Raw genomic sequence first — 27613 nt, 5'->3', positions numbered from 1 at the left:
TATTTCATCTATGATAACATGAACAAGAGGTCCCAAGGACATACTCTTGATATATAAACTAATGGAAAGCATTTGCCTAGTAGCAATAAAACAACAGCTCAGAACATCTCCTGGGCATGACAATCATGGACTTCAGAACAACACATTCTTTCACGTGCTAATTCTAAAAAATTAGCACGTGAAAGAGAGAGATGTGTTTTTAGCCACCCGCTTCTGGAGCTTGAGCACAAACTGAGGAGTCAAAACTCATTTTCAGTTAAGATGCACAACATCTTCCCTTGTGACAGATGACCATAACAAGGAAATGATTGCTTTAGCACCTCAATACAGCCCCAGTCCATTCAATGGATTGTAAAGGCTACATAAACTGGCAAGCTACTGGTTTAATTAAGAAATTTGGTTTTGTGTGTCTGCACATGCAAACTGTTCAAGTATTACAGAGGGCTTGTAAACTTTGACATAAACTTTAAGTACATATAGAAAAATCAGTAAGGATGTAATGTACAAAAATAAATCAATCATGTATTTAATATTCATATAGGTTTGCATTCTAATATGTACTATATAGCAATAAACACCCTTACAGAACAAATGTATCTCCCAAAATGCTAGTAGCACTTCTCAGGTCTGTTTTAAGAATCAACACATAATAAACCCTACAGCTGTATGTAGTACTTTGCAGCCAAATTTTCAGTACTACTACTGAGTGTAACACCGTTCCCCTGGGGGTCTAGCAAGAAAGAGTTATTTTAATGCCATCAGAGCCCTTCTCTGACTCCTGGTTGCTATATGGCCCTTCTAGCAAACAACAGTACCAGAAACTTCATGCTCCAAGTCCCAAGGAACCTCATGTATATTCCATACATGGCTTGGGAATACCGGAGGCAGTCGTGTCACCAGAGACCCTGAGTGGACCTTAGAGCATCTTCAGTGGAGCACTCATGCTCAGAATTCATCTCAAAGCAGAAGAGCCTGCCAAGTGCTCACTTACCACAACACTGTTATGATAGCTCTCGGCATAAATACTGCTGCAAACTACTCAAGAAAGATGCTGAAGCAGAATAATACAGATGTACATTTTATAAGTCATGCACTGCTTCTGAAAGCATGCTACAAGGAGAATTCATTTCAAAATAGCATTCAGAAAAAGTCAACGACTACAGCTTCCTCCCTGGCCCCCAGTGAAGACAAATTTGCATGTGGGAGTTTTAAGCAGCGAGTTTCATATAAATGCACTTTCTAAACAACATGTCTGCATTAAAGGGAACAATTACTACTGCATCAAATTTGTACGAGCACTGCACTTCTCAAGTGTGTATTACCATTAGATGTTGATAAGGAATATTTAAGCGTCAACAGAAATTTAGAAATCACTGTAAAAAGTTAGTAGAAAACCTCCATTGTCTCTGGAGTTGAAATGTAAGTTTCAAACACAACACACATTGGAAGCTATGCCATTTACTCCAGTTCAGGTAATGTGGTATGACAACCACCAATAGCTTTATAAAAGGATATATAAGTAATACAAAACCAAATGACAAAACTTCTCAGATACTACTGCAACATTCAAGCCAAGTGACATCCAAGTGCTGAGACAAACCGTACGTGAACACCTTCATGTTAAACTTCACATTCCCATCTGCATGTCAGCAAAGTTGTAGAAATTGTCTACATCTTGAGATGCTGATGCCTTGCTTTCTGACACAAAAACCTGTTTTATTAAACAAGGAAATAGTTACACATCACTAATAAACACATTCAAGTACTTTTTGCTCATTTGGAGCCAGTAATTGTTATTTTTATATGTGCATTTCTCGAGAGGCTGGGTTCCACTGTGTGATAGAATAGTGTGAGAATTCTCTCAGCCCTCATGCACACTGTTACTGTCACCTGTTCCTACCGACATGCTAGCTGCAGTAACCCTAGCATTCCAATGATGAGAATTAGAAAATTCGGGCTTGATTATTCAGGGGCCACAGCTTCAGATATTCCCCTTTTAGATGTATTTTGCTCGGTAAATTCAAACTCTGTCTAGGAGAGAGCGGGGAAAACAAACATACAAAAACTTCAGACTACCATTACGCTTTCCTTTAACAAGGAGTCAGGGTTTGTAAGAGACTCCTTTGCACTCTATTCCTCTCAAAAACTTGGCTGCTTCTTTGTCAGATGATTACTTGTTTTTATATAACTTCAGTTACGTTTGCTTTTTGCAGAATTGATCAACACATGTGAAAGTCCAAGCTCCATGACAGTCATCTTTGAAAGCTTTCAGCGTACCTACTAAAAATGCCTTAGGCAATGCCCAAATAGTTCAGTGTAACAGACAGTGTTGTGGCTGTTCCTCAATCTGTACATGCAAGTGATAGCCTCAATCAAAAACTGGAGTTCTTACTATCTTATATTTTCTATACCTCCAGAGAAAATCATCACTGTCTGAGCACACTAGCATTGGCAGAGCCAAGTGAGTTATTTCAAAGTGATCTGGGACTGCAGGAATGGGTCATTCCAGATGACTCTGCTACAGCAGTCACCACTTTTCTGCTTCAGCTCAGAACACCATGTGACTGTAAATGATGACAATTCCTGAAACTTGTTCATACTTAAATTGTGTTTTAAGATGAATATCCTGTTGCCCAGTAAATTTCTAAATGAAATTAAAAAAAAAAAAAAAGCAAAGAAAAATCACCACAAAGCAAGGAGTTTCCTAGACTGCTGCTTGAATGCATGGTAGACTTCTATTTGACAGGACTTGAAAATACCTACTAATTATTCGGCAGTTGTTTGGTGAACAGCAATCAGTACCATAGTCACAACAGTTAAATATCTTGTTTCAGCACCCCTCAATACCAGGATATTGTGATTTACATTTTGCACAGTATTTTATGAAGAATTGATGAGATGGAGGAACAATATGAGAAAGCATGCCAAAAAAGTCACACCAGAAAGAATGTCAGAGGTAAAGAGTGCAGACTCTCCCAGTCCACACAAATAGAAAGTCTACTTCAGTGCAGAGCATAGAGTTCTCCTTGTAACATGTTGTTTCTAGCAAACAGCTCAAAAAACTGTGGTGGTACTATTGCTGAAGAACTTTTCTACCCTTACTGGAGTACCTAAAGTTGGATTTATTTCAGGAACAAAAACCTGGTGAAATTAAGGTTATTAACTGATGAATTGGTATTTTTTAACTGTGGTTTTCAAATGCAAATGTAGCCACCTGCTTAAAAACAGATTAAGCTCCTGCAAAGTCTTACAGGATACATGTCTTCCTAAGAGCTTTTGTTGTTGTTTCTTGATCAAGGATACCTATAATTCTTTCTGAGTGCTACAACAACTCCCAAACATGATAAGGGCAGCCAAGAATGAAGTGAAACCATTTTACAGAGCATTCCTGAACCTTCTGGTAGCAATAAGTCTGAAGTTTGTTAATCCCTAAATTGTTTCTAGATTGTGCCCCAAGGAAGAAATGCATTTTTTAAGGAATGTATACTCATAATATTTCATTATCTAGGGATCCATGCACAAACCTAGTTTTTATCAGAAGCTTTGGACTTACATTTTATCTAAAGAAAGATATATACTTCTCAGGAAGACTAAAGTTCTGCTTCTTAATTCAGTGCAGCAAGTGTTTTATAAGTGAGGCAGATTTTACCATGTAACCAGGCTGTAAACAGAAGTTTTAAATCCAGATGCAGTAAGTAATTTCATACTTGAAACCAAACCCCAACACTACCAATCACCTCCAAGAACAATGGTTACTTCAAAGCATGAAGTACACAGGCTGAGGTTTCTGGTTTTCAGGTCAGGACGTAGTGTTGTTATAAACAAACACCAGTCATTTCCAATTAGGAAAATATGAAATATTATTTGTTCTAGTAATCAATATCACTTCAATCTTTGAGTCAAGAAAAAGGTCAAGAAGAACCAGTGAGTTACCTACCCAGTATCAGCTTTGTTCTGTATGGAAAAAGGAAACAAGCTAACCATATGACAGAAAAACAAACAAACAACAAAAACAAACAAAAAACCAAACAAACAAAAAAAAAACCCAGCACTGTAAGCTCTTGTTTTAGAGAGGCTGTTTTTATGGTAAAATTTGCAGTGATAACTTTTGAGTCAGAAGAATTGCCCAGAATGTAGTTCTAGGATTATCCAGACTGACAGCCAAATCAAAGCCTGCTACACATCAGGCTTTTGCTGCTGCAATAGCAAACATGAAAAAAGCAAAAGCATCAGCTGCATTTGAGATGACTTATTATAAGATAACTCCTTTTCCAGAAACTGGGCTGTCTAGTTCCTAGTAACTCTTTCAAAGGAATCAAAAGACAGGAAGTTGCTGTATGGACATTATGTCTCAAAGACATTCTAGTCTTCTTCGAACAGCAAAGGGTTTGTCACTTTCTTGTTACCAAGAGTGCTCTAATCATTTCCAGAAACTTTCTCAAAACCTTTGCCATTTAGAGAAATGGGGACAGCAAGCAAAGAGGAGGTGTGGTGTCTTTGAAGGAAGGCATTCTGCAATATCCTACACTGCAAAAGTAAACCTTGAAAAAGGATGAAATCCTGAAATCCCATCATGTTATCTTTGTCAGGATTTAATAGACTAGAACATCACAACGCAGACTTCAGCATAAGACTTGGAGTAGAGCTTTTCCCTGCTATATTTATAGAACTTGTTTTCACTATCATGTGAAATAATAGTTTGAAGTGGAAATCTTCTATTCTTCAATTGCTATGATGGGGATTTAGTACTCTCTTTCAAGGGCAATTTTTCTTGTCCCTGACAATCAACTTGAGTTTGGAGTACAAAAAATCCACAAAAAACCAACAAAAAACAAGATATTCATGTTTTACTATTTAGAAACCTAAAAAGACCATGCAGTATGTCAGCAGTATGGCTTTTCCATTAAGTACCCCAGACATTCTGTGACATTTTTTGCCAAAAAAGCAATACAACAGCTTACCTTGGTCCCACTGAAAACATCATTTACAATGCTTTGACATCCTTCCACAGCACCATCTCCATTAAACTCCAAAGCAATCACTGGACCTAGAAGATAGTTTCATCTAGAATCAATACTACTTTTAAGCTTGGCATTGAAACAGTAGATTTTTCAACGCACAGGGAATTGTGAAGCTTGCAAGAGGTATTTTATGGTTTTTGCTTGAGCAGCCATAATGCAAGATAAAGAATTAAAAACACTTAACCATAGCTTCAAAGTATAGTGTTATCTGAAAACAAAATATCTGCAATTCCATGCTCATTTTTGCAGAGATTCTGGCAGAATTCCAGTTTTACTCCTTGAACAGCAGCAATGGCAGAAAACCACTAAGGAGCGCAGGGCATCATCGAAGTGAGTCAGATTATACTGCTCAAGTAGTGAGCCATTTCACTGACATCTGGAGTAGGACTGAGTCATTCAGGCATTTTTGCCTCAGTCCCAAGATAGCAAACTGCCTGAATTTTAGACTTGTTCTCACCCACTATTTGCAGATCCCCTTTCTCTGGTTTCATTTTGAACATGTTATTTCTTCCCACATGGGTGCAAAATAGCCTTTAAACTAGACTGCCATCTGATAAGTACAGTAACTTTTGGTCTGTTCTTGCAATGAGCATCGTAAGCCTCTTATGTTACTATGAAAAAACCTGAACGTTGTTACTAAGTTTGGGAGCATATATTGAGCTTTAGCATATAACAGATGGCAAGATGTCGGTAATTCTGCAGGAAAAGACAAAAAACAATCACGGTCAGATCAATAAAAAGGCTTCTGAAATACTCTGACAGTACACTAGTTAAACCAGGAATTTAACACTTGCCTGCTTTATACATATCTATACCTATTTGCTTTAATATATATACGGAAAAACTGAACATCTGGGTATTGAGCAGCAATGGTGAGAAGTTAGAAATAGTCTAAAAGGGTGAGCTTTCACCACTCCCAACAGATCTGCTTGTGCCACTGCTCCTGAGCTATATGGTTGCACCACTAGAGGGGGGGCAGAGCCACAAATCACACGTGGAACAGCTCATTTCTGATGCCTTCAGGAGTTTTGGCTAGTTTAGGACCTCACTGAGGCTTCCAAAACTCATCTCAACTGGGTTTACACTACGCCCTTGAAACACAAATTTGTCCTTCATTCCTCTTTCTTCTCCAGAACTCCCTAGTGACAGCTAGATACCTGTATCAAGGGAAAGCAAATAATACAAACTCACCTTTTTCAAGGAGTGAAATGAATTCCGATGCACACTGCTGGAAAACTCTCTGAGCATCCTCTGCCTTCATGGAAACTTCTTTAGTCTGTACCAGCTGAAAGCCTTTACCAATCATCTGTTAACAGAGAAAGAATTCATGTTAAAAATACTTTTAAGGCAGAGAGTTCAGCTCAAATATCCAGATTATACTGGAATAGACCCATTTTTCACACACACACACACATCAAGCCACAGAGCAAAGGGTCCCTTTTTTATTTTTTTTTCATAAACCATTGCTTTTTCTAGATTTCTGTTTATTTTCATTCCATTCATCCAGATTTTCTTCTCTGGCCTAGTGCACCTAGAGGAGTAAATGCAAATGGTTTTGGTTTATATGATGGCCCAGGGTTGTGTTTTTTGCCTCACAATCTCTCATAAGTTGAAACTAATGGAAGTTAAAAGCATTCAGCATCTGGAGTCAAGCAGTTAGCTCTCATTAGTGTGCAATAGTTCAGTTAAGCGTTAGCTCAAACTCTCATCTATCCACTGCTACAGTTTTCCATTTTGGAAAAATAGTTACAAACTTTGGAACACATGCAGCTTTTTACTTTAAATCTGATACAAAGCTAAAAGCATGTGGAAAAGGAGCAACTGTATTTGTACTTCCACAGCGTCCATTAACCTAGAGGTGCAAGATTTCCACAGAATTTCACTAACTAGGCTTTTAGTGTTGTCTTAACTCTAATTTCTAAAGAACTACTAACAGAAAACACATCTATTATCCTCTTTACTACAGTATTCCTTCTCCAGATACCCGTAAGTATCATTATCTCCCTTCACTCAAGTAGCTGTTAGTAGCTCAGTTCCATAAAAAAACAAATGAGCAGTGGGGGGAAGGAGGAGCATGGAAACTCCCCACAGCTTTCTTTCCCTGAAGTTAAAACACAAGGGAAAGAACTCCATCGGTTGTTTTGTTGATCATACAGCACTGGGATCTGCAGCTTTTGCAGATACCTCTTCTGTTGGAAGCTGTAGCTCATGGTTACTGGTTCTGCCCTGTCATCCCTGGCACTCCAGGGTGCTAAAAGCAGCCAGCCACTCCCAGGTTTTAGCCCCAGGAAAGCCCCAAATCTTGCCAAGCTTGGAGCTGCTGCCTCGAAGTTAAAAAAAGAAAAAGAAAAAAAAAAAAAGGAAGAGACAGCACCAGCTATTTCAGTAATGGAAGACAGCTGATCAGCTGTGACACACACTCACTGCCTTTTCCAGAGAAAAAATCCAATACTGGGTGGCAGGGGGAATACAATTTAACATGTTGGGGGTTTTTTAAAGTTCCTGTTAGTACTGGTGAAACTTTCAGGCCAGGCTGTTTTGTTAGCTGTGACTTTCAAGGCAGCAAGCTAACAAGTTAATTGGCTCTTTGCCTTTCACAGGCATTGCCTATCACTCACTACACTTGGCCAAGTTCACCAAACCAACTAAGCATTTTCTTCAGAACATAGCTTTGGTGTGCGCCATAACAGAAAAGTACACTGGAACTATTACAGGATAGACGTGCTAGTCCCAGAATGTCAGATGTAAAACAACAGATCAGATCCAGTCTCTTACCTTGCTTTAAGGTTTTAAACAGTGCAGTTGACCAGTATGGTTAGTAGACAAGCAGGGCCTCTGGGTTATCCCTTCAGGGAGCACCAGAGGCTGTCTAGAGGCAACTTCAGTTAGAAATTCAAACAGCTGAATGAAGACAAAGGTTGCTCACCTCATCAATTAACTTCCTGGCATTTGCGGTTGTGTAGTCACCAGCGAAAAACACAGCCAAACACGATTCATCACTGTTTTTCTGTCTCTGCCCTCGAGTTACTGGTATTATGCTCCTTGTAACATCGGTAGAAATTCTGACAGCTTTCAGCTCCTCAGAGCTGGGCAGAGGAACATAATCTTGGACTACAGCATTCTCAGGCAAAAGGCCCCAGTTATTTTCTCCTGACACAGGGGTAAAGTCATGGATGTTGCTCCATGTGTTATTGAAGATACTCAGTCCAGCATCTTTAAATTGTAAAGCAAGCTCAGGATAATAGTACTGGAAACATCCAAATTTCATACCAGTGGAGGACTCGATAATGGGCTGGGTGGCACAGCACAAAAATACCTCCAGCTTTTTGCAGTCCCGAGCGCGAAACTGTTGACAGGCCACTATACATTTACAATCTTTGCAGTCACGGAAAAACACACTGCCCTTTATTGGTCCTAAAAAGATTTGGCAGTTTACACAGTCATCAATAGTGATTGTAGCAGAATTGTCAAATACGTAGATCTTACAGTTCTCACAATCCTGAATGATGAATTGTTGCCCTGCTACTTTTCCAGGCAGCCGGCCCACAGTTTCATCTTTAAGTCCAGAAAATGTGTAATCTTTGGGGTCAATCTGAAGAAGGAAGAAAAAAAACAGAAAACATGAAAGCTTCCCCATACAGAGACTATTATAATGCTAAATGTGAATTCACTTGTATTAACTGAGGTAGCACTGAATTGTACAGGATAACCTGCCAGAAAACTCTTTGAAGAGTGATGAAAGATTAGAAGCAGATCTTTTATCTAAACTACTAGAATGCACAATGAAGAATTGAAACTATACTTCTGAGATGCTCCAGGAAGAAACCCAACTAACTCAGTTTGTCCTCTAATACAGAATGAAGGCAGGGGCAGCTAGTTTTCTCTGTGGCCTCTAAACTGTTTCATGTATACATATATATTCATATATATGTATATACATATATATTCATATAGACATATATATTCATATATACAATAACTGTAATAAATGAAATGGCCAAACTTACAGATTCATACAGATACACAGTATTCCCTTTTCAAGTAGCTTTCTCAGTCATATTTTACCACATCTCAAGATGATGCAAGGAAACCCTGCTGCTTTCAAGCAGCATCTTCTTTATTATGTTTGCAAACTACAAAGACCTCACTTATCTGTGCCACAGCATTATCTTGTGCTAACAACGACAGGATTCCTGGGCTAACAACAGCTATGTGATTGTTTTAGCTACAACCAACAGGCAAATATTGGCAGTGGTGGTGCAGAGGCATGTTTACTGACATCGCCTCCTCCATGCTCCAGCATCCCACTGCCAAGGAGAGACACTTGAGAAAGGCTGTGGCTTTCTCTACTGGGGAGCAGGGACTGAAGAGCCACATGGTGCCCAGGATGGTCTGCAATACAGGTGGAGAGCATGAATAATACAACCCCTGCTGTCGTAACACCAAAGGAATCCGAGCTGGTTCATTTCCAGATAGACCTAAGTCTCAAGACAACTATAATTCCCAGAGCAAGTTCTACTCTGCCCTCTTGTGAAAGCTTATTAAAATAGCATTTAGAAGTATACAAGTACCTGAACTAGTTTAACACAAAACCAATTCACAAACCTGCTTTTGATTTTCTGCCTGAGGGCCCTAAATTTTGCTGCAGGATAATCAGTGTTAATGTATTACAAAAGTTTCTGTATAGCCTAACTTGTAAAAAAACTCCTCCTCCCCAGAATTTCAAACATTTGCATGAGATTTCGAGACCAAAAAAAGGCATGAACCAGGATGGGCTAGTGCCAGACATCCACTAAACCAGCTCAGCCTGTGAAGCTTTAGTCCAGCACAGCTAATGGAAGCTAAGATACTAGTTCCACCAACTTCTAAAATGTACTCCTTTATATACAACATACCTGACCTCCAGACAGTTTGCAGCTGATGAATCTTCCAAATAAAATGCAAATTGAGACAATGAAGATGGCTTCCTAGGAATCTCCCCTCAATCATACTTAGTATCACTAGAACACATCCAGGAAAGCTAGTTGGAAGGATTTCAAGCAAAATTATGAGGCTCAAATGATAAGGTATGCATCATGGAGACAGCCACATAGTATAGATAGTAGGATAGCCATGTAGCAGGATTCCGACCCTCTAAGGTCTTAAGTCTCATGAAATGTTTTACATTTGATCCATATATAAGATATTTGTATTAGTTTTGTCCCATCCCTGGCAGTGTTCAAGGCCAGGTTGGATAGAGCTTTGAGCAACCTGGTCTAGTGGAAGGTGCTCCTGCCCATGGCAGGGGATTAGGAATTAGATGAGCTTCGAGGTCCTTTCCAACCCAAACCATTCTATGATTCTATGAAGTAGGAACATGCAGAAGTGTCTAGGCCTGGGAATGCACTTTTCTTGCTTTTTTTCTTTCTGTTAATTCCCCTACTGACAAAAATAGCACATAAAGCCTCTTAAGTCTGTGTGTCTACCATATAGCTGCAGCTTTTAATGTCACTGGGTCAGCAGCTGACTCTTGGATGTCATCAGCTGTATATAAGTCCAAAGCTGAACCACCATCTGTTGTGATTTAAACAGACAGGGAATTACTTTTTTGAGAACAATATTTAAAAGAGAAGACCTTCCTGTAAATGGTTTAGAAAGACTCTGCAAATTCTTGTTTGCTCAGCTAGCTAGACTGAGATGACTAGGGGAAAACCATAATCCCTTAAGTACAGCAGTAACTTCTCATATTTGTGGTGGCATATCATTGCTGACTGAAACTCCTTTTCTGATGGACCCAGTGAAAAAGTCTTGTTAAGACATGAAGCCGTACCAGAAAGAGTTCAAGAAGCTGTTGGGATCCTCAGCCATTCTAAGTACAGTAACTGTGAAGGTCTAGTACTTCTGAGTCATCTTCCAAATGGGAGCTCTCTAGTCTTAGTGCCAGTAAATTGCATAATGGTGGTTGAAGGGATGTACATTATCTACAGCCTTCATGTATGGCCTCTGACCTTCTTGCAAGACAAGTGTTTACAGGAAGGAAAGCTGCTTAATACACTCTGCACTTGCTGCAGCAGAGCTTCCTAGAGTTCAAAGCAACCATGACAAATTTTTGCCTTCACTTCTCTCCCTTCTTTGTTCTTTAAAATCCCTGCTCCTTACAATTTGTCCTTCAGCCCTTCATAACAAATTTATCACCAGTGACATTGCTGATAACAAAGATAGACTTGAATACCTCTGTCGAGGGGGAGGAATATTGTGCAAGCAGGGATTACTTTTTCGTCATCATATCTGATTAGTTTAGGTCCCTCTATGGAGTAATTCTTGAACCTGCACATAGCACTTCTGTTAGAAGGTTTCAACTCTTGAACTATGCCCACATCTATTACTGCATGACTCATATCTACTCTAAAAACTCCTTAAATTCAGCTGAAAGCATTGAAAGTTGCTTCTATAAATACTGTCATCATTTGGACTTATACCAGCCTGAGGAAAAGACATTGGAATGTATTGAGGGATGGAGAGTAAAGCAACTGTGTGGGTGGGATGGGTAGATTTGGACAAAGTTCTTTGAAGCTTTATCCAAATGCAAAGGATAAATAGATGATTTTTGCTGACCTGCCACATGCTTATGATTTTACAGCATTAGTTGCCCAGATGAACAGACAGAGATATCTACATAGCCCTGACTGTGGTTATATGAGGCTGCAGAGGTTACTTTCTTCTGCTGGTGTTGGTCTTTCTAGCCTGCTTTTTTGCTACGCTGCAAAGACAGAGCTTAAGAAGCAGTTAGCGCTGACTGTCAGGGGAAGGAAGGTGGACACAAGGATTTAATACTAACCTGCTGATGATAGTGCAGACTTCAGAGATGGTGAGCATGAACTAAAAAGGCAAACGGCATCCTGGCTTGCATTGGAAATAGCATAGCCAGCAGGACTAGGGAAGTGACCATTCCCCTGCATTCAGCAAACTCCTTAACATGGTGAACAAACTGAGATGTAAGAGTCGTGTCAGGGCATGACCCAGCTCATGGCAGGGAAATAAAATTGAGCTCCTGATTTTGGCAATAAGCTGATTTATTTGTCTTACCATTAAACTCAACTACTACTCTCTCAAGCGCTCTCATCTGAAACTGGCTGTAAGCTGTGGTTAGCTGACTAAACAATGTTTTTCACCTAGGCCTAAATAAAATTGCAAGGTGGATGGGAAGTTTCATACATCTCTATAAAGGTGTCCTGGGTTCAGCAGTAGCAGTCATGTTTCTCCTTTTTGGTAGCTGGTGCAGTGCAGTGTTTTGACTTTCGGCTTGGGAACAGAGCTGACAACAATGATGTTTTGGTTTGGCCAAGGACTTTGTGAGCCTCATGCTCTGCCAGGGAGGAGGGGAAGCCGGGAGGAAGCAGAGACAGGACACCTGACCCAAACTGACCAAAGAGGTATTCCATACCACAGCACGTCATGCCCGGGATGTAACTGGGAGTTATCCAGAAGGGCTGGGTCTGCAGGGTTGGAGGAGGTATGAGTCGGTGCTTGGTCGGGCTGGGGGGGGCGAGTTATCGGTCGGCTGGTGCTGAGGTGTTGTATTCTCTTCCCTTGTTACTTCCTTTATCATTGTTATTATTGGTGGTAGCAGTAGTGATTTGTGTTATACCTTAGTTACTAAACTGTTCTTATCTCAACCCATGGGAGTTGCATTCTTTTCGATTCTCCTCTCCATCCCTCCGGGAGTAGGGGGAGGGAAAGAAGGGGGGGAGTGAGTGAACGAGTTACCTGACTGGGTTTAAAGCACGACAAAAGGCCACTGTGTAGGACAAGCTACTGCTGCTACAGAGGCGTTTTATAGCAGAGCGGTTTAGAAGGACACGCTTAAGTGCCAAATTTTAAAAAAATCTGTAAGTTTTGGTACCTCTGAACTTCTCCTTCTGAAGAGAAGTAACTGTTCCTGTACTGTTTTGATGGAAGTAAGTAAAACTGTCTCCCTCAACATAAAGGAACACACATGGGCAGGGATGCCTCATAATAGACCATGTTGCCCAAGGCTCTGTTCAACCCTGCCTTGAAAACCACCAGGGATGGAGCATTTACCACTTCTTTGGATAACCTGTTCCAGTGCCTCACCACCCTCATAGTAAAGAGTTTCTTCTTTATATCTAACCTAAATCTCCCCTGTTTAAGTTTGAACCCATTGCCCCTTGCCCTATCACTACAGTCCCTGATGAAGAGTCCCTCCCCAGCATCCTTGCAGGCCCCCTTCAGATACTGGAAGGCTGCTATGAGGTCTCCACGCAGCCTTCTCTTCTCCAGGCTGAACAGCCCCAACTTCCTCAGCCTGTCTTCATACAGGAGGTGCTCCAGTCCTCTGATCGTCCTCTTGGCCCTCCTCTGGACTTGTTCCAACAGTTCCATGTCCTTTTTATGTTGAGGACACCAGAACTGCACACAATACTCCAAGTCAGGTCACATGAGAGCAAAGTAGAGGGGCAGGATCACCTCCTTCGACCTGCTGGTCATGCTCCTTTTGATGCAGCCCAGGATACAGTTAGCTTTCTGGGCTGCAAATGCACACTGAAGCCGGCTCATTTTAAGTTTCTGGTGACCAACACCCCCAAGTCCTTCTCCATAGGGCTGCTCTGAATCTCTTCTCCACCCAACCTGTAGCTGCACCTGGGATTAACCCAACCCAGGTGTAGGACCTTGCACTTCGCTTGGTTGAACTTCATGGGGCTGGCATTGGCCCACCTCTCAAGTGTGTCAAGGTCCCTCTGGATGATCTCTTGCAATACTCGCGTGGGTTTGGTGCCCTTAAGGACCGAGTTGCAACATTCTCTGGAGACTGTTGAAGTTACTCACCTCTGGCAGATTTCTAGATTCTTATGCAACAAGAAAAGGTGGAATGAGGGACAGCATGTGCAAGTTCCAGTCACTAGCATACAGATTTTAATCTTGGAACATCTCCTGCACACCCTGACTTCAAACATGGCCAATATAACAGTCTGAATGCACATTTCATTCAACTCTTTGTAATCTTCCCTCTCTTCCAGAGTACCTGTAATAGCATAAACTGGTCATACTCATACTTTTCTGAGCAGCAAACCATTGCCAAATACAGCAAATAGAAGAGGAAGAAGAAAGGAAGCTACCACATGCCTATATCTGACTTCATGGGAAATATTGTTTAACATGACCCTGCAGACCTTTTCTCAATTGATGGTCTACATTTTGAGAAACACACCAGCAGTTCTGGTGCACTGTGAAGCATAAGGGAGGTGCTTTGGATTTAAGGACAAAATATTTGTTTAGTTACAGGAAAAAAAAAAGGTGACTTTATTTATATTCCAAAACAAGATATAAAGCAGCTACCTAAATGAGATCTAGGTAGTTCACAATGCCCACATCAGCTCAGACCATTTTAGCACAGTCTTCGAACATAAGGTTAATAACAAAAGATCATGGTTTATATAGAAAGTTAAACCTCTGAGGTTTTAAAACTGCTTAAATACAGCCATCATAAGCAGCAATGATAGCTGTGTGTTTCCTATCAACTAAAGCAGTCAAGTTGCAAGTCAACTGACAAAAAACAAAACCATACTTGTTCCTTCTGAAAGAAAAAATTATCTGGGAGGGAAAGTCCCTCTAAGATTTAAATACCATTGCAATCCTAATCCTATTTCTTTGAACATGAGACAACAGCAAAAAAAGACTATGAAGCTTTTTGTGTTTCTTCTCATGCAGAAAAGGTCATAGCACTTGGGTATATCTGCCATAATAAGACATGAACCCCCGTTCCCATCTCTGTGTACCCATATTCAGTTAGTTCTGTAGTCATCACTCTGGTCATACATGTAAACAACATTTGTCACAGAGCAGGTAGTCAGGTAGGAAAAGAAAAGGGAGTCCAGGAGCAGAAGTAAAATCTTACATTTCAGGTGGAAACCTAGCTGAAGACTGAGGAGGGCTGAGCACCACCTAGTTCCTCTCACACTTGGTCAGAAGGAGACTCTCTCAACAGCTGAATGACATCAACACGCAGCAAGTCCCCAGAATGCAATGCAGTAACAATAAACTCTAATAACTGTGCTGTACATAGTCTCCTGGTCTAAGAATCCCAGAGAAACTGAATATTCATCCTTTTCCCTTCTGTTTGAGATATCTGATCCTTTGATTCTTCCACTGCACCACAAGTAATCTTTACTGAGTTCTCCGAACCCATGGGTCAGCAAGCATTACAGAGATCTCAACAGACTTGCACTGCAACCTAAACTTGATTTATTTTTGTATACTTTAAAAACACAGGCTTCTGTCCTCACTTAAATGAGGTCATGTAGTAATCTGAAAAGGCCATGCAAATTCATATACTTGCCTTTATTTCAATTCAACTATCAGCACTTTATAATATTTTGTATTTAAAGTTTTCTACCGCATGGTCAATTTTCGGGACTATTATACAGGAGTTATGTGTCAAGGTCCTTCTGGACAATCTCTTGTAATACTTGCATGGGTTTGGTGCCCTTAAGCACTAAGTTACAACATTCTCTGGAGACTGTTTGACTATATATGGATACACAGTCATACATACATACATACATATGACTATATGTTACATTATACATAATATGACTAGGATATCGTCATATTACTCTTTGGCTAGGTCTACGCTAGCAAACAGTACCAATACTAATAACCTTTTGCCATCAGAACATAATTAAAATATATTACAGTAGCAAAGCTACTTCAGAAGCAGAAGAAATAGTTTCACTGGAGGAACTACTCAGGTTCAGAGCTTTTTACAGCACAGCTGTCAGCTAGCAGTCTCACTACAGCGAGAGTTTCAGCAGGTCACTAGTTTACAGGAAGACAGCTGGAATGTCTGAGTAGCAAGGCTTACCCACCCATAAGAATGTACAGAGGATAGCTTAGAAGAACAGCAGGCATTTGCCAGACCTGTTTGAAGGACTGCACTATATAACCAGAACTGCATCACTGGGTAGGAGAGCCTAAAATGAGAAACACACTCCCAATCCTAATGGTGCATCAATATGTTATTAAAAGTATCAGAGACAATACTTAAAGTTACCACATTAACATACTAACACTTAATAGAAACTGGGATCAACATGTTTAGCACACTAAGTGTTCAGCATTCTTTTACAGTATCAGAACTGATTTCCTGGTTTAATGTACTAAGCGTATGCCCCCCAAAGCCCAGTGCAAGATAAAGCTGAAAACAACAAAAGAAAATGGGTTTAAAACAGCCATTCTTAAGCTGTGTAGTACTAAATCAAGCAGCTAATTTGTCAGCTTTCCCAGTTCAGTAGCACAGCCCAGGCTCACAGATTCTTCTGGTTTCTAAGAGTCTTTTACAGAAAGGAGGAAATTGTTGTACATGCAATATATTACATGCTTTGCTCCACACCCCCCCCCCCCCGAAATGGATTATTGGTGCTTCAATAGCTTTGTCGGTTAGCTTGAACCTACTTCTAGCACATCAGCAATGGCCATCTCCCTAGCAACAAGGCTGACTGTTCTCTATATCAAGTGTTTCTATGTCCTGGCTTTCCTCCTCCTAGTTTCAGAAGTTAGCACCATATAAGCAGATTGGACTGAAAGTCTCATATCTCTCAAGCTTTAGCTGACGAATTTGCTCTAAAATAAAAAATAAATAAAATATTTCAAATGCTGATTTAGTAAATTACTTCTGCACAGGACTAAGATTTCTTCTTCTGCTCTAAGACAGGCTTTCAATGCAGCCCTCTCCTTGTGAGAAGCCTCCATAGAAGTAACAGGTTGCCATGCTCCTCTTCTCTATCCAGTGCTGCACTGCAAATATCTACTAGCAAGTCAAAGCAACAAGCCCTACACAGATCAACCATCTTTATCCTCAAGGAACCAATTCCCCAGGGTCATGTGCATGCTCTCTCAATCTCAGTTTGTCTTAAGCTACTTGGAAGACTTAAGGGACACCCTAGAGCCATGTTTAAAAAACCAAACAAGCTAAGCATTCAAATAAGTTAACGCATTTTCTTTTCTACACTTGCAAAATGAGGCCTAAAGGTTTGAGGATTTTGTTTGTTAAAACCACATCGAGTTTACAGCTGTTTTCCCCTTCCTGCCACCCCAAAGGCAGGTGGAGAGGAGGGGAGACCTAGCAGTGCTATAATGTCATATGAGGAAGTGAAACTTGAAATGAGGGTGGTGAGAAATACATTTAGTCCAGCACTTCAGTGCTTTCCTGCTTGAACCTTCCTGCTGCCTTCAACAGGTCAAGAAACAGCACGGGGATGGATTTATCTTCATGTATCACTTCAGTGACTGATAGGGTAATTCTAGTTCCAATCGCTTTCAAAAACAAACACACACCCAAAAATACCCCCAAAACACATCCTAAACAGAAAGATCCCAACAACCCAAGCAGGAAGAATAAACATTACTGACAACCAGGGCACAAGTTCTATACCTCCACTGAAGCACCAGGAGCGGGGACTTCACTTCAGGCCGGCAAAGACCGCTACTGCCCGACAGACACAGGCCCATCACCCGCAGCGCCTGTCCCAGCTCAAGCTGACGACCACCACCATGGGGTGCGTCCCACCCCGGGGGAGCAGGGTCGGGGCGGCAGCCGCCGACACCGCCGCGGTCAGCTCAGCCGGACCGGGACCGCGGCGGGCACAGGCGAGCCACAGGGGCCAAAGCACTGCCCTCTCCTCTTGCGAAACCGAAGGTAAAATCCTTAAGCTAAACACTTCTCAATTGCTTAACAAACGCACTTAACTGCGCGGACCGAGCCGTAACAGCGGTACCGGGGGAACCCCATAACCGCTCCCCCCCCCCCTTCCCGCCCTGTGTCCAGCGGTCACCGCCCGGCGCCGGGGCCCCGCCACGGCTACAGCCCCACACCTCCCCTACCCCAGCCGGCAGAACAGAGTAAGGGGCTGCCCGACTACCCGGCACCCGATACCCCCGCCCAACGCAGGGACAACAGCCGGTGCAATACCTTGGCTCGCTGGTCCCAGCTGTACTGCGGCGCCTTTTCCTCTCCAGCCGCCTCATCTTGGCCGGCTCCCCCCGGCGCCTCTTGCTGCTGCTGCTGCTTCTGCTGCTGCTGCCGGTCCTGGGCAGGCTTGCCGCGGCGGGAGAAGCAGCAACCCATGACGGCACCGGCACCGCCGCCACCCGACCGGCCTGCGAGGAGAGGCTGGGAGCGGGGGAGCCCGCGCCAGCGCAGCTCCTCGCCGCCCCGCCCCGCTCGCTTCCGGTTTCTCGCCGTCTCCCGTAGCGACCGCAACACTTCCACCCGCTCCCCGGCTCGTCCCGCCCTGCCCCAGCCGCCACCCGGCAGTGCCGCGGCCGTGTCTGGCAGCTGGAAGGCCGCGCCGAGCTGAGGGGCCCGCCGGAAACGGGGGTCTTCAGTGACTGCTTGCCCCCTCTCCCGCAGCGGTGAGGGTGTCCCCACACCCGTCCCGCGGGAACGGCACCGACCTGCCCGGCACCGGGTCTGAGGGCTTGGTAACCGCTCATGAGCCGCCAGCCCTAACGGGGGGAAACGGCTGAGCCCGTGGGAGCCCGTGGGAGCCCGTGTCTCAGCTGAGGCCGTGCGCGGGTTCCCCTATGGACGTCGCAGAACCGCAGAACGGTTTGGATTGGAAGGGGTCTTAAAGATCATCTAGTTCCAACCAGAAGCAAAATGTCAGGTGCAGCATGTAAATACAAACCAACCACCCCATCAAGTCATCTTTTGCCGGTGCAACCCGTCCAGTAGGCAGGTGCCTCACCCTCTGGATGGGTTATAGCTGCCTTGATAGTGCTTCCGAGGGGACTGCACCAGAAGATTCAGCTTCCCTGGCTTCTTTGTGAATGTGTCAAAGTACCAGCAGCAAGTGGCAGCATGAGAACCCACACTGTCCTATAGCTCTGCACCTTTCTTTGCAAGTAGTTGGGCCTTCTTTGTGGGTTGTGGGTTGTTGTTTGGAGTTACTCCTTCCCCAAATTAAAAAAAAAGAATTCAAAAAATAGATAATAATAATAAAAAAAAATCACAGATTTTATCAGACCATCCAACCATTCAAAGACACTTTCCCTAAGATTTTGCAGATTTGATTCCTGGGGTAGAGGGGAAAGACTTTAGCACTGCTTCTGAGGCTCTGTTACCTGGTAGTGGGTCAACCTTGGCCAGCTGCCCATGAATCTACTCAGTCACTGCCCCCCTCAACAGGACCAGGGGTAAAAAGATGAAACAGCTTGTGGGTTGAAATAAAGACAGGGAGATCATTTACCATTTACTGACACAGGAAAAACAGAATTGCCTTGGGGAAAATTAATTGTTTGCCAATTAAAAATAGTTTGGTGGTGAGAAACAAAGCCTAAATGAAAACAACACTTTCCCTGGGTCAACTTCACACGTGCACTTCCGACTCCCCTACAAGCCACCAGCACACCTCAAGCAGTGCAGAGAAGTTGGGGAATGGGGATTGCCATCAGTCTGTCCCTGCTTCTCTTTGCTGCTCCTTCCTCCTCACGCTTTGCTCCAGCCTGGGTCCTTCCATGGGCGGCAGTCCTTCAAGAAGCACTCCAGTGTGGGCTCTCCACAGGCTGCTGTTCCATCAGAAAATATCCACCTGCTCCATCATGGGGTTCTGTATGGGCTGCAGTGTGGATATATGCTCCACTGTTGTCCTCTCCATGGCTGCAAGGAAACCCTTGCTCCAGCACCCCCCCTCCATTTCTTCTCTGACCTTGGTGTTTACACTGTTGTTCCTCACTTTCACCCCTCACTCCTCTCTCTCACACTGCTATGTAGTGGTTTTGCCCTTTCTTAAGCATGTTTTGGTAGAGAGTGTCACTGGTGTCACTGAGGGGCTCAGCTTTGCCCTGTGGTGGGTCTGTTAGAGCTATCTGGAAGTGGCTGTGTCCAGTGTGGCAACCCCTGGCCTCTCCTCACAGCAGCCACACCTGCAGCCCCCAGCACATAGCCACCTACACCCAGTACATAGCTACTTACAATACTTCGGAGGCCTTTTGCATAAGATAAAGGATGACACTCTTGCTGTAGAAGCAGAAGAGGAAGAAGAAAGGAGAAGCCCCAGAAAAGAAGTAGAGAAGTTCCCTGCTGGTTGAGCAGACTGAAAGGTTTGCCCTGGGGACAGCAGAAAGGAGGAAGCAAGACCAATTGGCCAGAAATAGTTGCTAAGGAAGGGGGTGGCTGACACCCTTTGTGGCATCAGCTGAACTGTGAAACCTTACGCCTGGGCAGGTTTTGCTCTGAGATTTTAATGCTGTAGTTCAAGTCAACAGCTCAGCCAGCACTACCACACAAAGTACAGGTTTACATCTCAGCTACCAGATGGATTTACCCTATGAGCCACTCATCTGAATTGTCAGCCGTTGGCTGGCTGGATCCTAGTCTTTCACTGAGTCCTCTGTGCTCCAGGTTTTTCCATGGAGTGTCCAGTTAGGCCAGTTGGAGGCAGTTTGCGACTGCAGGGAGTCTGACACACCCTCACCTCTTCTAGCTCATGCTATTTAAGTCTAACAGTCCTTCCAGACCACTGTGTAATCTATACAATTATTTATTACATTAGATTAGCAATATTGCCAATCTAATATATGCAGTCTTTTGGCAACTAAGCTCTTTTTCTGTACATCCATTAAAAATATATAGTATCAAGGATAAGAGGGTTATGAGGGGCAGTCAACATGGCTTCACCAAGGGGAAATCATGCTTGACCAATCTCTTAGCCTTTTATGAGGAAATAACACGGTGGATGGATGATGGCAGAGCGGTGGATGTGGTCTACCTTGACTTCAGCAAAGCATTTGACACAGTCTCCCACAGCATCCTCACAGCTAAACTGAGGAAGTGCGGTCTGGATGATCAGGTAGTGAGGTGGACTGTGAACTGGCTGAAGGAGAGAAGCCAGAGAGTTGTAGTCTATGGGGCGGAGTCTAGTTGGAGGCCTGTAACTAGTGGAGCGCCTCAAGGGTCAGTACTGGGACCAGTATTATTTAATATATTCATCAACGATTTAGATGAGGGAATTGAGTGTACTGTCAGCAAGTTTGCTGATGACACTAAGCTGGGAGGAGTGGCTGACACGCCAGAAGGCTGTGCTGCCATCCAGCGAGACCTGGACAGGCTGGAGAGTTGGGCAGGGAATAACTTGATGAAATATAGCAAGGGAAAGTGTAGAGTCCTGCATCTGGGCAGGAACAACCCCAGGTTCCAGTATAGGTTGCAGAACGACCTGTTAGAGAGCAGTGTAGGGGAGAGGGACCTGGGGGTCCTAGTGGACGACAGGATGACCGTGAGCCAACACTGTGCCCTTGTGGCCAAGAAGGCCAATGGCATCCTGGGGTGTATTAGAAGGGGGTTGGTTAGTAGGTCGAGAGAGGTCCTCCTTCCCCTCTACTCTGCCCTGGTGAGACCGCATCTGGAATATTGTGTCCAGTTCTGGGCCCCTCAGTTCAAGAAGGACAGGGAGCTGCTGGAGAGAGTCCAGCGCAGGGCAACAAAGATGATTAAGGGAGTGGAGCATCTCCCTTATGAGGAAAGACTGAGGGAGCTGGGTCTCTATAGTTTGGAGAAGAGGAGACTGAGGGGTGACCTTATTAGTGTATATAAATATATAAAGGGGGAGTGTCACGAGGATGGAGCCAGGCTCTACTCAGTGGCAAACAATGATAGGACAAGGGGTAATGGGTACAAACTGGAACACAAGAGGTTCCACTTAAACATGAGAAGAAACTTCTTCTCAGTGAGGGTGACAGAACACTGGAACAGGCTGCCCAGGGAGGTTGTGGAGTCTCCTTCCCTGGAGACATTCAAAACTCACCTGGACACATTCCTGTGTAACCTTATCTAGGTGTTCCTTCTCCAGCAGGGGGACTGTAATACTGTGATACTGTGATACTGTGATACCTCATCATTGATGTCAGTAGTACATCACAAAGGTATTTCAATGCAAGAAAATAAGTAATTTGTACATTTGCAGTGACCAGATGCAAGGCAAATGTAAATTTCTGAGTTGTGATTTTTTCCATGCTGCCATGACCAATATACTTGTCTTGCAAAACAATCAGTTCAATAAAAATACAGGATTTTTATATGGCTACAGCTGATCAGGACAGACTGTAGGATTTATCTGTCTGTCACAATACAGCCTCTCAAGCTCCAGGGTTCCCCCTGACACCAAAGCACCAGGATATTTATTCCAGACCAGATTAACATGATTTGTGTTTGTAAGCACATGACTTCTTAAAAAATTGCAAATGCCTAGTTCAATCTTTCATTCTCTATTTTTCTGCCAGCCAGACCCAACCCTTTTGGCTTCTGAGATTTGATACAATCATAGCCTGAAGTGTAATAATACAAGATTGCATAGTCACTACCAACCACTTACTTTAATTTCAACAAACTGCTGTAATTAGTGATTTACCTCGTGGGGATGTTGTGAAACATACCTAATTACAGTCTAATACAGAGCTTTGTGATCCCCAGACAATAGTTTCTAGGTAACTGAAAAATAAAACATTTTCATTGTAAAGGTTATGTTCTAAAGGATTTGGTGAAAGAGGCTTGCTGTATCCATACCTTCTGGTCATATGCAGCTCACAAGGGCATATGTATATCTCAGACCTCCGGCTGTCCTTCTCAGGAGGGCAGTGATTCTGTTCTGGCAGGAGAAAAGTCTCTCTCAGGCATCTGGGCAAAGCGTGTGCATGAGCTGTGTCACTGTATGAGCTGGCTCTTATCCCCACACAGCTTTGAGGTGCCTCCTTCCCCACAGGGAAGAAGGTCTTAACTCCCTTTCCTCCTTCTCTTGTTTGACACACTTGTGCATCCCCCCAGAGGCACAGGGAGGGAGATGTTCTCAGCAAGCATCAGTAGCTGGAAGTCTGCTCAAGTGCGGAACAGATAGCGTAAGGAAGCAAAAGCTCACTGTGTGTGCATCTGCACTTCTAAACCAGGGCAGAATCAGGTTTGCTTTGTGGTGTTGAGTGCTTGCCAAAACACACAAAGCCAAACTTTCACAACCTTCATCTTACAATATTCATTGTTTTCTGTGCATGTCTCTTAAAGCTCTTGAAATCACATATTTGTGACAAAACCTGAAGGGTGTCTTGTTTAAAGCATTTTTTTAATTCTTTTTTTTTTTACAGAGAAGGTCTTGAAAATATCACTTCTAAGACATGAAAACCAAAACGACAAAAGAATGTAAATATTTTCTAAAAGCTCATTTCATATTTTGTATCAGGAATGGTTATAAATCCCGAACTTGAGATCCTGGCAAATTATCTAGGACTGGTATAATGCTTTGAAAAGGTTTCCTAGTTAAGATTAGATTCACCTATACTCATACAAAATTGTGAATTAGAGATTGCAGAGGCAGATAACAAATATATTGAACAGCATTTTCACACAGCGCTCATCACACGCTCTGGGATCACGCTTGCCTCTTTTTTGATGTTTCTAGCAGATTCTCTAGTGCTGAAGAGTTTTGCCAGACTGAACACCAACATAAGCTAGTCTGGAGCTTGAGACCAGGTAGAACAAATAATATGGCTAATTTTGTGATAAAATGTATTAGAATCTATTTTGCATTGCTGTTGGTGATTTTGGACTAATGTCCTCCTGTTTTTCAAGCAATATATGGCTTTCCAGCACCTCCTTGCATATAGAACTTAGCCCTGGTCACCACTAACTTTGATGAACCACACTACTGTTGGTCAGCAAGGGAATGCTTTTTTTGGCAGCTGTTCCCAGCATAGAGTCTAACTGTGATCTACAGCTTTAACGCTGGGATTATTTAAGTGGGAACAATGGATAAGTGTGACTGTATCTCAAGTTACTGTGAATTTACACCATATGACAAGGAAAAGCACAAACAGTAAAACTGAATAGTTCACATTTGCTTTGCTCAGAAATGACCTTCCACATATTCCCACTATAAATCAACTTCCCTGTAAGTAGTTACATCATGTCCACACACCTTTTTTCTGTTGCTGGTGCTTGGAGCAAAGATCAGCAGAGTTCTGTGCAGTACATGAGACGCAGACAGAGAGCACACTATTTAAAATGATTCTTAAAAGACACTACACAGAACTGCAAGTCATTTCAGAAGGTTTTTTTTCTTTCCTGAAAATCTAAATAGTTCAATAATTTTAAAAAGACATAAATTAAATATTTTTGGCCAAACGAATGAAAGAATCATTTGAAAGTAGGTTATAATATATTTTATCCTGTATAATTAATGCATATAGCCTAATATTAGCATAATAGACAGCATAATGTATGATATAAACCCCAGATTAATTCTGAAATTCGCCGCAAGCCATCTCTGTGGAAGTAATTCTGTGGCTGAGAGGATCACAATCTGCTTAAGGGCTGCTAGTGTAATGAGTGCACTTACTCAAATAGAGCACAATTAAGTTTTTGTCTATAAAGCACATTCTTGCTTAGCAATTACAGGTTCATAGATCTTACACAAGAGTCTGTATCCCAGATCCTTTTTGGTGATATGAAGACAGCTGCCACAACCAGGGTGTTGCCCAACATCCAGTTTGCCAGAAAAGCTGGTGTTCCACCTGAGCCTCTAGCTGGGGCAGACAGGTTCTTCAGTTTAATGTTAAATGAAAATGCAGTGTAATGACAATGAAGTTTCTGGAGTGTATCTTTTGCAGTTTATGTTTAATAGTGCAGCAATTCAGATAACAAGTTACAGTGCTGATTCAGCAAGGCATATATGCACGTGCTAAAACCCACAGATTTCAGTGGGATTTAATCAAGAGCAAAGAGTTAGGCACGTAGTTAAAATTGAGATGAGCTTTAATGGCTTCCTGCATCATAGCCCAGCAGCCCTTACTTTCTTCCCTAAGTTTACAGGACTTGTTTTCTTCTGAAGAGGCACTCCAATTCCCTTTGTATCCTCATTAAAGTTGACAAGGTAATCTGCCAGCATTTGCTTCCAGTACATCCAGGTCTCTAGTACTTGGGGTGCTCTGTGGAGCACTATTCCGAATGTGGGCTCTTAGAAAGTTTTGCTCTGTCACAGGAAAAGAGAAAAGCTCACTGAGTAAAGTTTGTTTTCTCTTATTCCCTTACCAATTTTAGAGCCTAGATAACTTTTTGACTGTAGAAGGTTTTGTTTGTTTTTTTACCTTGCTTAGTGTCTAACATAGTATCAACCCTCTTTCACCATTAGTTTGAGCTGCTGCTGTGGCATAGGAGAGGGACTGCTGAGGCCTGGGGTAGACACTGTCCTCTTCATTCGGCTGCAGCAGACCATCACAAACAGGTAGCTGGAGGTAGCAACATGTTAATTTGCTATCGCACAATTCATCAGAATTTGTCTATCATCTGAAGTCTTATTTTACATTGTGGCACAGTCCTCTTTCAATTTCAAGCTCTTAACATTGATTTTGTGGGGTGGCTTTATCTATAGTGTCAACCTGCCATGCACATTGTCCTTGTGGGTGAGAACAGTGCTCCCAGGGAGACTGGCAAAAAGTGAGAAAAGCAGGATCTCCAACAAAAATGTAGGAGACATTACCTACCTGGTCCTTGGTGGAATCAAGGGCTGCAGCAGTGATGGATTCTGCCTACATTAACTTCAGGGAATTACATTGTAACTGAACAATCCCCACACAGGTCAAGATTTTTATCAAACGTCATCAGCATCTTAATGAGCCAGTGAATCATATCTAAACTACTCCTTTAAATATTCAGTGTTAACTGTAAAAACCTCTTGCTGTTAAAACGAACAAACAGGATTCCGTTTGTTTTGCCTTTTCTTCCCTGTCTTTCAGCAGAATGTTCAATAAACATTCTAGACACTGGTTTTGAAAATACTGCTGTCACTGTAAGACTGAGGAATCAATTAGTTAAACTGTTGATAACATAAAATAGCAAAGGATTCTGCAGAGACAGCAGATGGAAAGAAAATAATAAAGAAGTAATTATTATTCGTGAGAGTTTAAACTCAAAAGCTTGCTTGCATGTTAGGAAGACTCATTGCACTAAGACTGGCTTTCAAATAATGTAATTTGTACTGGAGGAGCAAAAATGCTCAGGTTAGAAGTCAATTAAGATGGTCAGACAGAAAGGAAATGGGGTGGAATGAAAGACATATTCTCTTGCAAAACAGACCAATTCACCAGAAAGAAGTATGAATTAGAAAATCTGACATGTGGAAAAAACTTCCTCTGAGCCCAGACAGATAGAAATACAGATTTTAATATTGTAAGTTGAAATCTCAAAGGAATTCCATGATCATGTACAGGGGTAAGTACAGTCCATGCAGCCTACATACAGTTTAGGCAAATCAATCTTGATTTATATGTCAAAAGAAGGGAATCACAGCCACATCATGAGAATCTGGAGCAGTGCTGGCTGGTGAGCAATGCGAAAATGGGAAATGTCTTTGAGTTAAGGCAAATGAAGTCTCTCCTCATTCAACCCTGTACTGTTTTGATGCATTTCAGTCCCTCTCTTTCCAGGAACTCAGGAGTTACTCAAACTGCAGTAACCTCTGTAAAAATTTTTCAGTGAGAGAGGTAACAGGACAAAGCCAAATAAATGAAAAGTACCCAAAATGCATAATGATGGCTCACTTTGGGACTCTAGCTTTACTCTGGTCAGACCTATTCAGCAGGATCTGTGCCCCCAGCAGAACAGTCTATTAATTGTCTCTGGTTTTAATCAGAAAAGGAAAAATGTCTCTCTCCTCTACTTTTGTAAGTGACTGCATGTCTTCAGCGCAGGCAAACTACCAAAAAGTCCCTTTTTTTTTTATTTCACAGCACTCACTAGGGTCTACTGCTATCAAACAAACTAGATCTGAGGGTAAGTTTCCTTAGCCCTGTTGTAGTTAGATATGTAACCCTGAGTTTGTCACCTAGAGCAATCTCTTTGTAGGCAGTGGAAAAAAAAGCTTTGGGATGGCAGTTCATCTCAGATAAGCACTTTTGAATAGTAGCTTGCCCAACCTATCTCAACTGTCTGTTTTTCACTGATAACTATAAGGTCAACAAAGAATGGTGAACACAATAGACGGACATCAAAACTTCAGCTGTTTAAAACTGACCTTCCAAAGCTGTTTTAGGTAAATCACACTTTTTCATGCAGAACTGTTTATCATTGATTATTTCCAGCAGTTCTCTTCATGTTATAGGTGCTTTGCAGAAATGAAACCATACTCCATGCCAGAAAGGGCTTACATCTGGAAAGCAACTAAACCAAATGACCTCACACACATTGAAGAGGTGCCTGTTACAGCAAATCAGCTTCAAGCAACTGGCTAAATTATATTCATGTTAATTATGAAGGTGAGGTATTTATTTAGATAAATATACTGAGTAAATAACCCTGGATCATATCCTGAAAGAAATCCATTACAAATCTTATTCAGGCATACAAAAAGAGGCTCCAATTTAAATACATTTGTAAGATAAGGCAAACACAATGTTGATTTCATGGATTAAGATGGATTGTGGTCAATTTTTTTATATTTCTTGTTTAAAATTATTTCCTTTTAAAATAATTGGCTTTGAAGCTCCTCTCTCTATTTCACAGCTATTTACACACCAAAGGACTAAAGAACAAAGAACAGAAAATGACAATAAAA

General features: G+C 42.3%; 1 protein-coding gene across 3 annotated transcripts; it reads right to left on the bottom strand.

Moving 5' to 3' along the window:
• Positions 1-365: 365 nt before the first annotated feature.
• RP2 (RP2 activator of ARL3 GTPase) lies at positions 366-18230 on the bottom strand. Of its 3 annotated transcripts, none has more exons than XM_057404505.1 (5): positions 17989-18229; positions 7948-8613; positions 6213-6327; positions 4962-5047; positions 366-1711 (listed from the first exon to the last, which is right to left on the bottom strand). In XM_057404505.1, the coding sequence occupies exons 1-5, from the start codon at positions 18142-18144 to the stop codon at positions 1628-1630; spliced, it is 1107 nt and encodes a 368-aa protein (XP_057260488.1). In that variant the 5' UTR covers positions 18145-18229; the 3' UTR covers positions 366-1627. The 3 variants fall into 3 exon arrangements, with proteins under 3 accessions (XP_057260488.1, XP_057260487.1, XP_057260489.1); XM_057404504.1 differs by lacking the exon at positions 366-1711 and adding an exon at positions 4408-4541 and having other exon boundaries at positions 17989-18230; XM_057404506.1 differs by lacking the exon at positions 366-1711 and adding an exon at positions 4416-4522 and having other exon boundaries at positions 17989-18230.
• Between the last annotated feature and the right edge of the window lie 9383 nt (positions 18231-27613).

The sequence above is a fragment of the Pezoporus wallicus genome, unplaced genomic scaffold, assembly GCF_028554395.1.
Source record: "Pezoporus wallicus isolate ANWC-B61680 ecotype Strahan unplaced genomic scaffold, APGP_CSIRO_Pwel_v1 contig_5787, whole genome shotgun sequence".
Classification (NCBI taxonomy): domain Eukaryota; kingdom Metazoa; phylum Chordata; class Aves; order Psittaciformes; family Psittacidae; genus Pezoporus; species Pezoporus wallicus.
Note: the sequence above shows the minus strand (reverse complement) of the source record. Positions and strands in the feature narration are given on the sequence as shown.

Excerpts from the sequence above, each read along its gene's own strand:
- RP2 (XM_057404504.1), bottom strand. The coding sequence starts at position 18,144 with ATGGGTTGCTGCTTCTCCCGCCGCGGCAAGCCTGCCCAGGACCGGCAG. Across the intron at positions 5,048-6,212 it reads CATTTCACTCCTTGAAAAAG|GTCCAGTGATTGCTTTGGAG; the intron begins GTGAGTTTGTAT and ends ACTATCTTCTAG. Across the intron at positions 4,542-4,961 it reads ATGTTTTCAGTGGGACCAAG|GTTTACTTTTGCAGTGTAGG; the intron begins GTAAGCTGTTGT and ends TCCTTTTTCAAG.